Below are 14,947 nucleotides of genomic sequence, written 5' to 3'. Positions count from 1 at the left end.
GACTTCTCATTCAGTTGGCTTTGGTTACACAGCCTAAACACTTCCACACTCCGAACTGAAGAACAGGACAGTGTTATACTATAGTGAAAAGATTAAATCTAGTATAAAATCGTAAAAAAATACTATCATTGATACCATTCTAATGTGAGAATTATCGTTACTATTATCAGCTGGTCTGTTGATGATATAGTGAATCCAATTTGAACTTGTATGAAAGGGAAAGTGATGAATTAAAATGTAATACCCTGCCTGGCAAGGCAGATACATTGAAAAAATACTTTCGCTATCATAGTTCCTGAGGCAATGTTAAAATTCAATTCTATGGCAGGTTCTTCTCGACAGCCGTATGCAGGGAATTCTAGCAGGATGATAACTTCCACTGCCACCTAGTGTTACTAAAAGTTAATTCAGGAAACAGCACGACCAAACAGGAGAATGGGGGAGAGATGTTGGGAATGATTGGCAAGATGTTCTGAAAAAAACAAATGAAAGGAATGTTAAAGTATTTTACAGAAATGAAATGATATTTTAGGTGAGGTGTTTACTTCCAGCTACGTTTTCTTTATTACAGACTTGTAAGATTAACTTTTACAATCGTCATTATTTTTATGTCAGTGTTAACTCGTTCATGCTAAACGGGTTAACATCAGTGTTAAAATAACACTGAACGGAAAGTTTAGCTGCAGTCTCAGAAGTAATACTTATTTCTGCATCAGGACTATATCATTGCTTTAACACTGCATGCTTTGACTGCATTTCATTTCAGATCACCAGCCTTTTACAGAAGTAGACTGCCCTTCCATTTTTCTGCTTCCTTTACTTCCCTTTTCAGTTATTAAGGGCTGAATTTTAATGGGGAAGGCACATTGGGGACCAGGGGGTGGGGCTCCGAGGCGGTCGGGAAACCCGGAAGAACGGGTTTCCTGCAGGCCCTGTCGAATTTAACGCAGGGCTTGATATGCATGGGAAGCCTCTGTTTCCCACCCACAGCCAGCCAGATTGAGAGGCTGGCAGGCTCCGGGTAGATAGGCCTGCGGCACTAGGCCGCACAGAGGAGGGAGGAATCGTGTGGAGGTCGGGGCGGCCGGAGGAGCACAGGGTGGGCCGGGACCAGCATGGGAGGGGGTGGCTAAGAATCATGGGGGGTGGGGGGGCGTTAGGTGCGAGAATGATCGGGGTGGGGGTGGTGGTGCAAGGAGGATTGCAGCTGGCGAAGGATTGGGGGGGTGGTGCGAAGAGGATCGGGGGCCGGGAGCAGCACGGGGGGGGGGGGTGGCAAACAGGTTCAGGGCCGGAAGCAGCATGGGCCGGGGGGTGGTGGGGGGGAGAATCGTAGGCCTGGGGGGGATTAGATGCCTGGGGGAGGGATTCGGAGGCCTTGTGGGAGGGTCTCCAATCGCAGGGGGTGGGTTAGGCAGGCACGCTGGATCCAGGAGGTCAGTATAAAGGCACTTACCTCCTGAATCCAGCTGTCCTCGCCTTACTTTAGCTGGCCGGTTTCACGAGATGTGCAAAACCCGACCAGCTAAAGTTAATTACAAAATGGAGGTTAAAGCAGAGGCCTCCAGCCTCATTATAATATTTAAATAGATAACCTTCCTCCTGGCAGCGGATTGGCTGCCCTCCTCCCGTCCCGCCTCTGTTAAAACCGTAAGTGGGCAGGTGGGATGCGGGTTCAGGTCGGGATTCAGATTTTTAACACATTAATTACTCCACCAGTCTTTTTAGGTTAGAATTCCCCCTTTGTCTCTCTCCTGCCTGTGTTGGGCGGAGGTGCTGGGCGTTCATTTAAAGACCTGTCTGATAGTTGATTCAGGCAGACAAGGTCTCCATCAGACGTTCAACTGCCAGTCACCTGTTTTTCAAGTGAGAAACAGGTGGTCGGCTGTTTAAAGTCTCCCGCTATAATTGATAAAACATGTTAGCTTGTCCTCCAGTCAGCAGGTCCTTCCTCCAACACTCCCACTTTCCCTTCCTCACTCATGTGAGTGAATCACTAGAGCTCCCTCCTCAAGCTCACCACCTAATTTGCCAAGGGGTGAATCCACCTGGTGCTTATGGCAGTGTTATGTGGTGCTGGTTTGTTCAGTACCAATGGTATTGCTGCTTAGCTCTACTTCCAAGCCTACAAAAACAGAAAAGGACCATAAGTTACAATGCTACCTGCAAAGCGTTCCTTCAAACAGTGTTTACACGATAATATATATATGAAACTATGGCAGCAGTCTGAACATGCATTGACAAAGCAAAGATTTCCCTTAGGCCTCTGACATGGAGGCCTTTGTTGCAAATGTCCCTGGAGCTGCTACACACTCCATGGTGGACTGCAGTGCTGTTAAATGGTCATTCAAAGTGCTGCACGTGTTGCTGGTGGAGTCCTCCACCTGAGACACCATCTACAGCACACTAATATACCTCCAAGACATGGTGCTCTGCCAGTACTGTTCCTTTAAATGCAGGGTCTATGAACTGCACATTCTCAGGTTGATTAGCTGAGAGGCAAAGCATCCTGATCATCTGGCTAGCAATGTCCTCCTCCCTATGTGCCAATATTCCAGCTGCTAAAGTGTGTCACCCTGTGCAGTCCCCTCGTCCTGACTCGCTAACTTCCCCAAGGTGTATATCTCTGGAATGGTACTTGGTATGGATAGAGTGAGTGATGGTGCATGCTGTGAAGTGCTTGTATCACCAAATGCTAATAAACCTGTTATTGGTCTGGTAGAACATCTAGAGAATGGATTAGAGTGATTTCTTGAGGTGCAAAACTTGTAGAAGAAGTGACAGGAGGGTTTCATAATATGGTTAACTAACAATTAATGAAGGGTGCAATAGGAAGAAAAGTAAAATGTCATGATGCACCCTCAGCTGCCCTCCTACTCTCCCATATTCAGTTTTTCCAATAACCTCCATCCCCAGGATGTGCAGAGATTCCGCTTCATATGGAGATAGGGATCTCAGGTTGTGAGTCTGAAACCTGTGGCTGATCTCTCCCTGCTGTTAATGGCAGTCTTGTCCTGGAAAAAGAAAGGCAAAAGGGTCAAATTACCTTCAATGACAATGGAATACAGTAAAACCCAAGTTTCTGCAATAATCGGTGTGATGACTGGTACATGCAACAAGTAATTACATATCATGCAAAGCTTTTTATAGGGTCAAAACATGGAAATTCTGGAATGAAGAAATATTCCCAGGTCGAAGCTGGGATATAAAATGCACTGTCATACCTCCTAGGCATTAACAGTAAGCCATTACATTTTAACATGTGAGGGGGGGGAATCATTGTGAAGTGGCAAATATGCTTAGTACAGTATTTTCTTGCACGTTGTAGCTGATTACTCTTACCTTGCCTTAACTGGTAAGGTCATTAATTGTTTTTCTTGCATTCAGTGGCAGTGCGATGGGTGATTGCATTTACTGTCTGTCACATCCATCTACTGGTCCTGAACAGCTCTTCTAGTGTATAGCTTAACCAAAGAAACTTCTGGCAACAACTAAAATATAAATAGCTAGTTTCCATTTTTCTTATCTAATGTTTTTCTCCTCTATACAGTGTATTTCTCAACTTAGTATACCCAAGTAATAATGCTTCTAGAAGATATATTTAATGGTGATATTTGTGATCTGTGCATTCCTTCACAAGAGCATTACCTCAACATGACAAAAGTTACAGCTCAAAAACTTTTACTGACATAGTCCCTATCAGGATATATATACTGTAAATAAAAAGACTGGAATATCAATATTTTAGATCCTTGTTAAAAAAGAAACTGAAAGCAAACTTTTGAAGCCAGAATATTAGCATGCTAAACATGTAACAGTTTATTTGAAATGGGTTAGCATTTCTGTTACAATAGCGGACAAAATAATGTCCTAAAAACACGTCAAGGGTTCATACGCTGACATCACACGCAATAATTTCTCTGCTTACGCTATTGAATAAATGCATGTAACTTTGACAATGGCAAAAGATCTAACAGCTGTGTAAAACTTTTACAGAGACTAAATAAGGAATGCATGGTCACCGTCACTACTGTGATTAATTATTCTGATGATTGTCAAATTCCTGTCAAATTTCTGTGTCTCTAAACTCCCAGTAAACATTGGGGGCGATTTTAACCCACCCTGCCCAGCGGGAACAGGGCGGCCGCGCAACATGAAACAACCTCCAAAAACTTACCAGCCTCTACCCTGCTCAATTGCCACTCGCCACCTTAACTGGGCTCTTTTTTTAAAAACTGACTCAGATAGGAACCTCATTAATACATGCAATTCGGGGTCCAATGGTGTCATTAGAACACCACTGGCATTTTAACCACTGATTGGGTGAGATACCTACTGCTAATGGTGCAATTTGGTTCTCTTTTTAAAGTCATACATTCTGTCCTTATTTTGTGTACATAACGCTTTGATTTTATATTATTTATTTGAATAGCAAATGTTATGGTAATTTGGGAAAGAGTGAAGTAGTGTTGGCTAGAACCTAAGAGTTTCTCTACAGTGCAGTCTAAATAACTGGGAGTCACAAAATTGAGATGGTACAGTGCCACTATTTACAGGAGTATGTAATTGCAGTGTGACAAGTTTACATAGGCAGTTTCCATTGTAAATGTGGGCATAGGAATTTATATTGGGAAAAAGATGACAACAGGAAGTGAAGCTTTGTAAACAGGAAGGCCTAGAAATTCGGTTTTGGCGCAGCGAGGGCTTTAGCGCCGGAAGTTAGTGCCGGCGCTAAGTCCCCCTGCGCGCGCCAAAAATTCAGTAGCGCCGCGCCCAAACGGCTGCTGGCGCTACTGAGGGGTCTCAGCGCCTCAAAACTGGCGCCACGCGCCGCATTGCGGCGCTATTCCGGCGCTGCGGCGCCCGCTGCGGTGCGGCAGGCTCGGGAAGTGCAGGCCTCCTCCTTCCGTTAAGGAGGAGCTGCCTGCACCCGGCCGCGGCCCGCGATAATCTTTTTAAAAATGAGCCCGGCACCTCGGACAAGTGCCGGGCTTGCTTCTGTTCCGGGGGGGGGGCGGGAGGGAAGTCCGGGGAGGGAGCTGCGGCCAGGCGGCCGGCGGGAAAGCGGCCGGCCGCCGCGGGGCCTTTAATGCGCCGGCGCAAAGTTCTGTAAGGCACCTCTGCCAGAACGTTGCTTGCGACTGCCACGGGCGAGGCGGCCGCAACTCAATTTCCGAGTTCGGGCGGGTTACCATGGCAACCGGGACGCTGCGCACACCGATGACGTCATCGGTGCCGGCGCAGCGCTACCGGCCTAACGCCGATTTAGGGCCCCTGTCAATTTCTAAACTGGCCATAACTTCGGCGCTAGGCCCTCTAGCGCCTCAAAAGCGGCGCTAAGGCCAGTGAATTTCTAGGCCGAACTGTGTGCAGATGTAAGATTTTTAATATATTATAGATAGTTTCCATCTGTCATATAGACCTCTTTCATGGTACTTGTGGAGATTTTCTAAATATCAATACTTTCTCAGTAAAAAATGAACAAATGTGACTGGGATGAAAAGGGTAGATACTCCTGAAATATAAAAATTTTAAGTATCACAGACCTCCCTTTGTTACAGTTTTAGGGTAATATTAACAGAAGGGAAGGGACTATTTAAGCTTTTAATGTGCTTAAAATTAATTTTTATAATATAAATTATAAATAAAGACAATGTCACAGATCTACGATTACTTAAGCCATGTGGCTTTAGAGCCCTGTCAAATGTTCTCTTATATCTTTGGAAAAAAAGTTTGTGTGGTGGAAGACAAATTTTATAAACGCCCATGTTATCCAATCTAACCTCCAACTTTTTTATCAAAACTTAGATTCACGTGAACAAACTGTGCGGGTTTCATTATGGGGAGTTCCACAATGGCCCAAATTTTCTGGGGCCTATGACTGCATATGTGGTGCATACGCGATCGTAAGTGCCCCGCGAGCTCCAGTTTTCCACATGCGATGCTTTGAGCTTGTTTCAGCTTGACAGATCCACCGCATCCCCAGGAAATGGACATTCGCGGGCGGAGAGTTGGGCTATTTGCCCAACTACTGCCCAGTGAATGCCCATGAAACTCTTATGCCTGGTAAAAGCAGGCATAAGGCCTTCTTTTACCAGTGTAAAAGTTTAAATAAATAATTAAATCATTTTTTTTCATTATTTAAACATAAAAAAAACTTTCAATTTAGTTTAGGTTATTTTTAGCTCCTTTTAGAACGTTTACTTTTTTTTCAAAAAATGTAATTTCTGTTTTAAATGTTTAATTAAATTGTATTTTAATTCATTTTGAACATGTAATGATTTATTTTTATTTAACTGGTGTGTAATTGTGTTTTTTAGGGGATTCCTATTCATGCTTATGGGGATTCTGTACGTAAGTGGAACACCCATAAGCATAATGGGGATCCCCCTTTTTGATTGGTTGGCCTGGCCCACATGATCCCAGGGGCGCTTGCGAACCGTGTTCGCCCCTGGGATACGTGGGCCTTTATGCAGGCGTACGCGTGTGTTCGAACCTCTGAGACCATCAGGTAGGTTCGTACTTTTCTAGTGGTCAGGGCATTCGCCAGCGGGAAGCCTCCGACCGCAAATTCAGGCCCAATGTGTGCTTACTAACACTAGCCTGTTGTTTTATTTCCTTAGGTCCAAGTGGCAGGACGATTTGTAACTTTCCTATTTGATCCTCATTCATTCAATTCGGTTTTGTGGGAATCCAGTGCAAAGCTGGACTTTACAAAGTATTCATTAGCTTTAACAGATAGAATCTTCAGCCTTCAGTTTCCTGACTATGATCACAGCAAAGAAAACGCTTTGATGAAATTGTAAGTATTCTGCAGTCACCTAATATACATTATAAATATTTCAAGAAAGAAATCAATGGCATGGTAATCAATCCATTATAGTTTCCACTGAAGTGTGTGATGGAATAAATGACTTTATTGTACGGAAATGAGTTTCATTTCAAGTAAAGTAATAATTCAGATAAGTGACAAATAAAAATTCGTAAGCTGCATCAATTATCATTTACAAGTACATGCAACTCTCTAAAACATGATTTAAGCTTGGCACTGAATTTGCAGGGATAGAGTTAAAAAAATATTTTGCAGGTGATTTTCATGGTTTCTATCACTCGTGCCTTAAGACTGTTTTTTGACTCTTGTGAATTAACTTCAGTGACTCCATGGGCTGGATTTTCATTCAGGAGTCGGGTTGGAGGCGGGACTACAACTTTCGGGGTTGTAGTCCCGCCTCCATCGCGATGCGGCCAATCCACGCGATTTTAACTTGATTGACCTTGTTGAGCAGCCCAGTTAAGGGCACTTAAAGGCCACCCGGCAACAGGTGATGTCACAGACTGAAATTTCATCTGTCAAGACATTTTGACAGATGAAATATCAGCGTTTCACAGCTGTTTGAAGCTGTCAAACACTGACAGTCTTACTTCTAACATGAGTTCTTCTCCACAGACTCAGTTAGAAATCTCTCCTGCACAGAAAGCTGCAAGCTGTCACTTTTGACAGTTCGCAGCCATTCTGCTTTCTGTGCCGGTGAGATAAGGGACTCCCTGAACCTTAAGGAAGGAAGGCTGAAAAGGTAAGAAAAGGTAATTTACACTTTTTAGACACACCAAACACACTTACCTTTGCACTCATGCACACATCACTCACCTGAACACCGACATTTTGACCCCTCCAAGCCCTTCAACCTGACGGCCCGACTCCTCCAACTTGGCGTGGTTTGGAGTCGTCGGGAATCCCACAGTTCAAGCTTAAAAATAGCGATTAGGCTAAAAACTGCCTGTTAACTACCTGTTAACAGGCAGTTAATTGGCACTAATCCCTTCCCGCCTCGGGGAGGCGGGTCCCAGTGTGGGGCGGGTTGGGGGCGGGATGGGGTCGGGACCCCCGATTTCTGGAATTTAACCCCCCGCACGCCACCAATCCCGACTCCACGGCACACTGAAAATCGAGCCCCTTGTCATTGGTGAAGCCATGAGAGACCCTCAAAATATATCTATCTATAGCCATCATTACTAGTGTTCAAAAGGCAGCTGACCAATAGGGAACTAATTGTGTCAGTACTTCATTTGAGAAAACTTACCCATAAGTTATCCACTCCTTCAAAAAAAAAGGATAACATTTCCGAGACTTCGGAATCAGCAGGAACACTGTTCAAAAAATATGGAAGAGAGGTCAGCGTGCCCAAATTGCAACACCTCCATTTTCTGGTCATTAATTTTAATGAGTGCCAGACATAGTGGGCTCGATTTTCCAAGCCCCGAGGAGGCGGGTTTAGAGGCGGGAGTGGTGGGAAAATTGCAGAATCGGGGGGCAAGAACCCATCCCACCCGCAACCCGCCTCCGTGCCAATGTCCCAGGAGGCGGGTAGCCGACCTGTGCTGGGAGCCGCCTCCCCGAGGCGGGAAGGGGATTAGTGCCAATTAACTGCCTGTTAACAGGTAGTTAACAGGCAGTTTTTTGCCTAATCCCTATTTTTAGCCCTGAAGTGTGGGCTGTCCGACGGCTCTGAACCACGCCAAGTTAGCGAGGCGGACCGCCGGTCTACAGGGGTTGGAGGGGTCGAGATGTCCATTGTGCAGGTGAGTGATGGGTGCATGTGTGCAGAGGTAAGTGTGTGAGGTAAGTGCAAAGTGTTTTAATAAGTTTTACTTACCTTTACTTTCTCCTGCAGGCTTCCTTCCTTCAGGTCTCGGGAGTCCCTCATCTCACAGAAAGCCGAATGGCCGTTGAAATGTCAAAAGCTGCAGCCTCTGCTTTCTGGTCTGGAGAACTCTCTAACTGAGTTTGAGTAGAAGGACTCAAGTTAGAAGATAGATTGTCAGTGTTTGACAGCTTCACAGAGCTATCAAATGCTGATTTGTCATCTGTCAAAAGCTCTTGACAGATGAAATGTCAATCGCTGATGTCACCAGTAACCAGGTGTCCCTTAATTGGCCTGCTGAGCCCGCTGGGTCAATCAAGGGAAAATAGCGTGGGTTGGCCACAAGTCGATGGAGGCGGAACTACAACCCAAAAAGTGGGAGTCCCGCCTCCAAAAACTCCCCATTGACAAAATCGAGCCCAATGTGTCTTGGAAAAGCTGCATTTTTTTATTTTTTTATTCATTGATGGGATGTAGGCGTCGCTGGCTAGGCCTGCATTTAGTGCCCATCCCTAATTGCCCTTGAGAAGATGGTGGTGAGCCACTTTCTTGAACCGCTGCAGTCCATATGGTGTAGGTACACCCACAATGCTGTTAGGAAGGGAGTTCCAGGATTTTGGCCCAGCGACAGTGAAGGATCGGCGATACAGGTCCAAGTCAGGATGGTGTGTGGCTTGGAGGGGAACTTGTAGGTGGTGATGTTCCCATGCGTCTGCTGCCCTTGTCCTTCTAAGTGGTAGAGGTCGCGGGTTTGGAAAGTGCTGTTGAAGGAGCTTTGGTGAGTTGCTGCAGTGCATCTTGTAGATGGTACACACTGCAGCCACAGTGCGCCGGTGGTGGAGGGAGTGAATGTTGAAGGTGGTGGATGGAGTGCCAATCAAGCGGGCTGCTTTATCCTGAATGGTGTCGAGCTTCTTGAGTGTTGTTGGAGCTGCACTCATCCAGGCAAGTGGAGAGTATTCCATCACACTCCTGACTTGTGCCTTGTAGATGGTGGAAAGGCTTTGGGGAGTCAGGAGGTGAGACACTCGCCGCAGAATTCCCAGCCTCTGGCCTGCTCTTGTAGCCACAGTATTTATATGGCTGGTCCAGTTCAGTTTCTGATCAATGGTAACCCCCAGGATGTTGATAGTGGGGGATTCAGCGATGGTAATGCCATTGAATGTCAAGGGGAGATGGTTAGAGTCTCGCTTGTTGGAGATGGTCATTGCCTGGCACTTGTTTGGTGCGAATGTTACTTGCCACTTGTCAGCCCAAGTCTGAATGTTGTCCAGGTCTTGCTGCATATGGACACGGACTACGTCAATATCTGACGAGTCTCGAATGGTGCTGAACAGTGTGCAATCATCAGCGAACATCCCCACTTCTGACCTTATGATGGAGGGAAGGCCATTGATGAAACAGCTGAAGATGGTTGGGCCTAGGACACTGCCCTGAGGAACTCCTGCAGTGCTGTCATGTGATTGAGATGAATGACCTCCAACAACCACAGCCAACTTCCTTTGTGCTAGGTATGATTCCAACCAATGGAGAGTTATTATGATGGTGGAGGTGCTAACCCATTTATTTTAAATGAGTTATCAGACAGACTTATTAAACATTCTTATGCTCATATCCCACAGCATTAGAAGCTAACAAAATATTTAATAAATTAAAATTGAATAAAGCTAACTCATGGACAGATTTACTTGTGGTATTCCTTTCAATTCTATTATACGGATGATTAAAATATGGAGCTGAAGATTATTTTTCTAAAATGATGGGATTTTAAAATGTATTAATTTATCATGAGGATCAATGAATGAGGCTGCACAACACTCTGTTGGCACATGTCAGTATTTCTTTAATAAGATGATTATGTACCACCAAGGCAGTTTTTCCCTTTCACAGACAGGCTTCTCTTCACTATCCTTCTCCAGTCATAAGGGGGAGTAAGTGAGCTACAGATTCAGCCTTATTTCCTGTTTCCCATGTTAGTCATCTGCCTGGAGACCCTCACTTGATTTTGGCGTGTCTTTGTTCTGTGGAGCGGCAGCTATGAAATAAATGTTACTGGGTGAACTTTAATTCACAGTAATATCTAGAATGTGTAGGAATGTGGGATTCTCCATATTACTGATCCATAACAGAGCAAGCTCGAGGAGCCGAATGGCCCACTCCTGCTCCAATTCTTATTTCTTGTAACAGGATGAGACAAGTGCTCTGAAAGTTCAGGAGAGCTCAAAAGTTCAATTTTTCATTTTAAGTTACTTTTCTCAAGCTGGAGGATCAGTTGGTATTGCGAGCTAGAGTTAAACTGTTCCGGAACACAAAACTATGAGGTGGATATTCAATAGTGGTGTTATTGTCATTGGAGAGATCCCTACATCGTTTCCCTCTCAAGTGGTAAGGAAACTGTTAGTAAAAAAAACAATGTGAGGCATTTTAACAGTAAAGAGCGTGTGGGTTTGGGTTCGGGAGGGTCGTTAAAATCAGTGAAAATGTCAGTGTGTCCAGAAGCTGGCTCCAATGCGCCAATTTCCAGGTTTAACGCGGATGCGTTTTGATGCATTTGCGTAACCCCCTCCGGAGAGGTGAGTTAATGCTTATAATATTTAAAATAGGAAATTTGAACGAGATTTTCACTGGAATTTAAATTTAACATGACATGCACGAATTTCCTGGGCTTCCTGAAACTCGCCATTGAAACAAGGACGAGAAGACTGAATGGCAATTCATGGGGCTCATTAAATGTCAGGCATACGGACATCAACAAATACTCAGTGCTCACAGCTGCTTTCTTACACCCCTGTGGGAAAGGGTTTGTTGAGAGAATTGTGTTGAGAGGCTAAGCTGTGCACTTTAGAGGTATTGAGACCCAAGGTCAGGATGGGTGGTGCCATGGTGACCTTAGATTGGACCTTGGATGAGGAGCAAGTTGGCCATCAACAGCCTGCTGTAGAGAGGCCTGCAGGTGGTCAGCAGCAGAGAGGAGAGCAGCAGAGTGGTTGAGCTCGCAGGAGGCATTACCCATATAACAGGGTGTACAGGCAGAGGCTCAGCTTCCTTGACCTCTCGGAAGAGCAATGCTTCCAGAGGCTGTGTGTGATGAAATATTCCATTCATCACTGCCTGTGACTGTGGTTGGTTTCAGGTTTCCCCTCACCATTGTATTGCCTGTGACTGTGGTTGGTTTCAGGTTTCTCCTCACCATTGTATTGTATATTGGAATGTATGGAATGTGTTGTGTGTAGGGCTCCGCCCATACCTGGCCTCTATGTAAGCCAGCTCAGTCTGGCCTCATATCCAGTACTGCAGAGCTCCAGATGGAAGATACCTCTCTCCACTGCGTGTTATCTTCTAAGTTAATAAAAGCCTTGTTTTGTTTCGCTAACATCGAGTCTCGGGATTATTGAGGCACATCACTGTGTGTGTCACCTTAGGTGGTGGCAGATATCTGTGGCCTCCTAGAAGAAGACCTGCTCCCTGCTGGGCCTGGTGGTCATGCATTACCAATGGCTGTGTAAGTGATCACCGCCCTCAACTTTTTTGCCTCCGGCTCCTTCCAAGGCGCTACCGGAGATGTACTCAGGATCTCCCAGTCGGCTGCACATAAATGCATAAGGCAGGTCACTGATGGGGTGTTTGCCAGGCCAGCAATTATCTCAACTTCGTCTGTAATGACACTAGTCAGAATGTGCAGGCACTCGGGTTTGCGTCTCTGGCTGGCTTCCCACAGGTGCAGGGTGTCATTGATAACCCAGAGCCCACCTCTGGGTTATTATCGGGGCCAATGATTCTATACGATACATAGAAAAGCATTCTGTTACATTAAGGAATTTGTTTTATTCCTGAGAAGTTGAACATAAAGGGGAAATTACCACTTCTCCCCCAAATATTAGCTGCTCATGAAGCCACTTTAAAAAAAAAATAATGAGATTGCAGTGAACAGTAAAGTCAAAACCACTCTGGCAGTTGCATACTACTCTGCACGGCAACTGTGTCTTTGAAATTCTGGTTCAATCTGGTTCCCAACACCTGTATTACAGTTATTTACAAAATGTCTGTTTACCTCAGCTTCACAGTTGTTTAAGATCTCCTTGTCCTTCTCCTGCCAGCATGATGCAGATAACATCACAACAAAATATGAAAATCTTCTGTGGTTTTCATTAATCCAACCAATGTATGTTTGGGACATTTGACAATCTAGTTTACTTCAGACTGAGTTTAATAAGCTTCTGAGTTCTATTTGTAGCAGACATCAATTGCTCCTTCGGGCACAGGAATTATTCAATAAAAGTACATTGGGCCTGACATGTGATCAGAGCCTACCCGTGGGCAGAAGCCTCCGACCTGTAAAAAATCTACGAATGCATGGAGGCAGGTTGGGGGCGGGATGGGTTCATGCCCCCCAATTTCGGGATTTTAACCCCCCACATGCCTCCAATTCCGCCTCCACGGCCCAATGAAAATCCTGCCCATATAGTGTAAATTGGGTGGTAAGGAGAGCTTCAAACTGAAGTGGAATAAGATTATTCCCCTGGGAATCTCTACTTTGCTCTGATGCCACTATAACTGCATCAGTGTGAAGCAAAATTACAGAGGCTACAGTTGTAGTATAAAGCACCTTAAAATAACAAACAATTATGTAGTGGCATCCCTATAAGCAGTTTTAATCAGTGAAAATATTGCTTTATAAAGATTACAAGAAGGCTAATGGTTATAAGAAAGATACTGGTGCACCCACAGCTCTTTTTCAAAATTTCTCTTGGCCACTTGTAACCTCACATCTATGGTTTTTAAAACAGGCCTACAAACAAAAAAAGTTCATTTATAACACATTTAAGAGTTATAACCCTGGAAAATTATTATTTATTTATTGAGTTAATGCTTGACCTGGAATCTCTAAATGATGAACATAAAGGCATTTTGTGAATGTTAATGCTGGTTATTTTTGTTTATGTAAGGCAACTCCAAGGGAAAAACCTTTCTTCGCTGACACAGGCAATTCTGTCTAATCTTAAAACAATTTTACTGGCTGATGAAAATGGAGCAAAGAACGCCTGGAAGGAAGAAGGGTTATTCAACTTCTGTTATGATGCTATGTTCAGGTAGTGTTTTAATGAGGTTTCTGCGCTTATGTGGATTTTACTCTGAACTCCAGAGTATGAGCTTACGGTGTAAGCCTTTTTCAATATCAAAGTAATTTCTCACAGAGAGAGAGAAGTAATTGTACGTACAAATTAGACTAGTCTTTCAAAAAAGTTTTGTCATCTGATATAAGTACTTTGTAGGAGACTTTATTGTTTAGCAGTAACTACCAATGTGTTGATATTATAGTATTTACAGGAAACTCTTTTTTATCTGGCACCGACGGGACCGGCGTGGTGCCGGTTGATCAAAAAGTCCGGATTACAGAGAGGTATACTTACCAAGGTACGAGAGCCCCGTACACGGCCACAGATGCAGGAGCCCCGGTTACACGGCACTTGTGCAGGAGTCCCGGTTACACGGCCACAGATCCAGGAGTCCCTGTTGCACGGCAACAGGTGCAGGAACCCCGGTTACACGGCCACAGATCCAGGAACCCCGGTTACACGGCCACTAATATATAGTAAAACTTACCTGAACCTACTCCTGAATTTTGCCGGTTAAGAGAGATTTCCGGATTTTTTTTAGGTGCCAGTTAAAAGAGAGTTTCCTGTAGAAACTAAGCAGAATGTAAAATAATGGTGTAAAAATGATAGTAAAATGCACTAGCTGATGTGGTATTGAGACTAGAATGTCTCAGGTTAGAATCCTGCCAATGCTGAATCGGTAGAACTTTTAAAACTTCAATTTAATTAATTATTACAGGCACCCTTCAGGCTTACTGGTTCAAATCAATGAGTAGTTGAGTCGTACAGACCATCTTGTTCCCAAATTCGAACTAGGTCTATGCTGAGAAAGAAAAAAGAAAGAACTTGCATTTATATAGCGCTTTGCATGACCTCAGGACATCCCAAAGTGCTTTACAGCCAATTAAATACTCCAAAGTCCCCATACCAAACAACACAGCATCAGCTTAGTATCAAAATAATGCATTGCACGCGTGCTGTTATATAGAAAAGCATATCATCCAATTTAATATGAGCAACATCACGGGTGATCCACAAGTATAAAATATTTAAAATGGTATATCAGCACATGCAGATATCACACTTACTCGAGATGCCACACTCCAGATGTCACACTGGAGACGTCACACTTTGTTGTAGATGTGACAAAAAAGAAAGGAGATTGTTATTTAACGCTGGCTGCTTCTGACATACACCTGAAACTAACAG

At 44.4% G+C, this 14,947-nt stretch overlaps 1 protein-coding gene across 1 annotated transcript in view; it reads left to right on the top strand.

Moving 5' to 3' along the window:
- ptgis (prostaglandin I2 (prostacyclin) synthase) overlaps positions 1-14,947 on the top strand; it is a 92,279-nt gene that overhangs the window by 42,552 nt on the left and 34,780 nt on the right. The window contains exons 3-4 of the mRNA XM_086005410.1: positions 6,624-6,802; positions 13,589-13,732. Of these exons, the coding sequence (XP_085861536.1) occupies positions 6,624-6,802; positions 13,589-13,732 (323 nt within the window). The remainder of the gene's footprint in view (positions 1-6,623; positions 6,803-13,588; positions 13,733-14,947) is intronic.

The sequence above is a fragment of the Somniosus microcephalus genome, chromosome 13 (genome assembly GCF_052327205.1).
Source record: "Somniosus microcephalus isolate GS21.2 chromosome 13, FLI_Smic_1.0, whole genome shotgun sequence".
NCBI classification, from domain to species: Eukaryota; Metazoa; Chordata; class Chondrichthyes; order Squaliformes; family Somniosidae; genus Somniosus; species Somniosus microcephalus.
The sequence above is the reverse complement of the archived record's forward strand: the minus strand, read 5'-3'. Positions and strand labels throughout refer to the sequence as shown.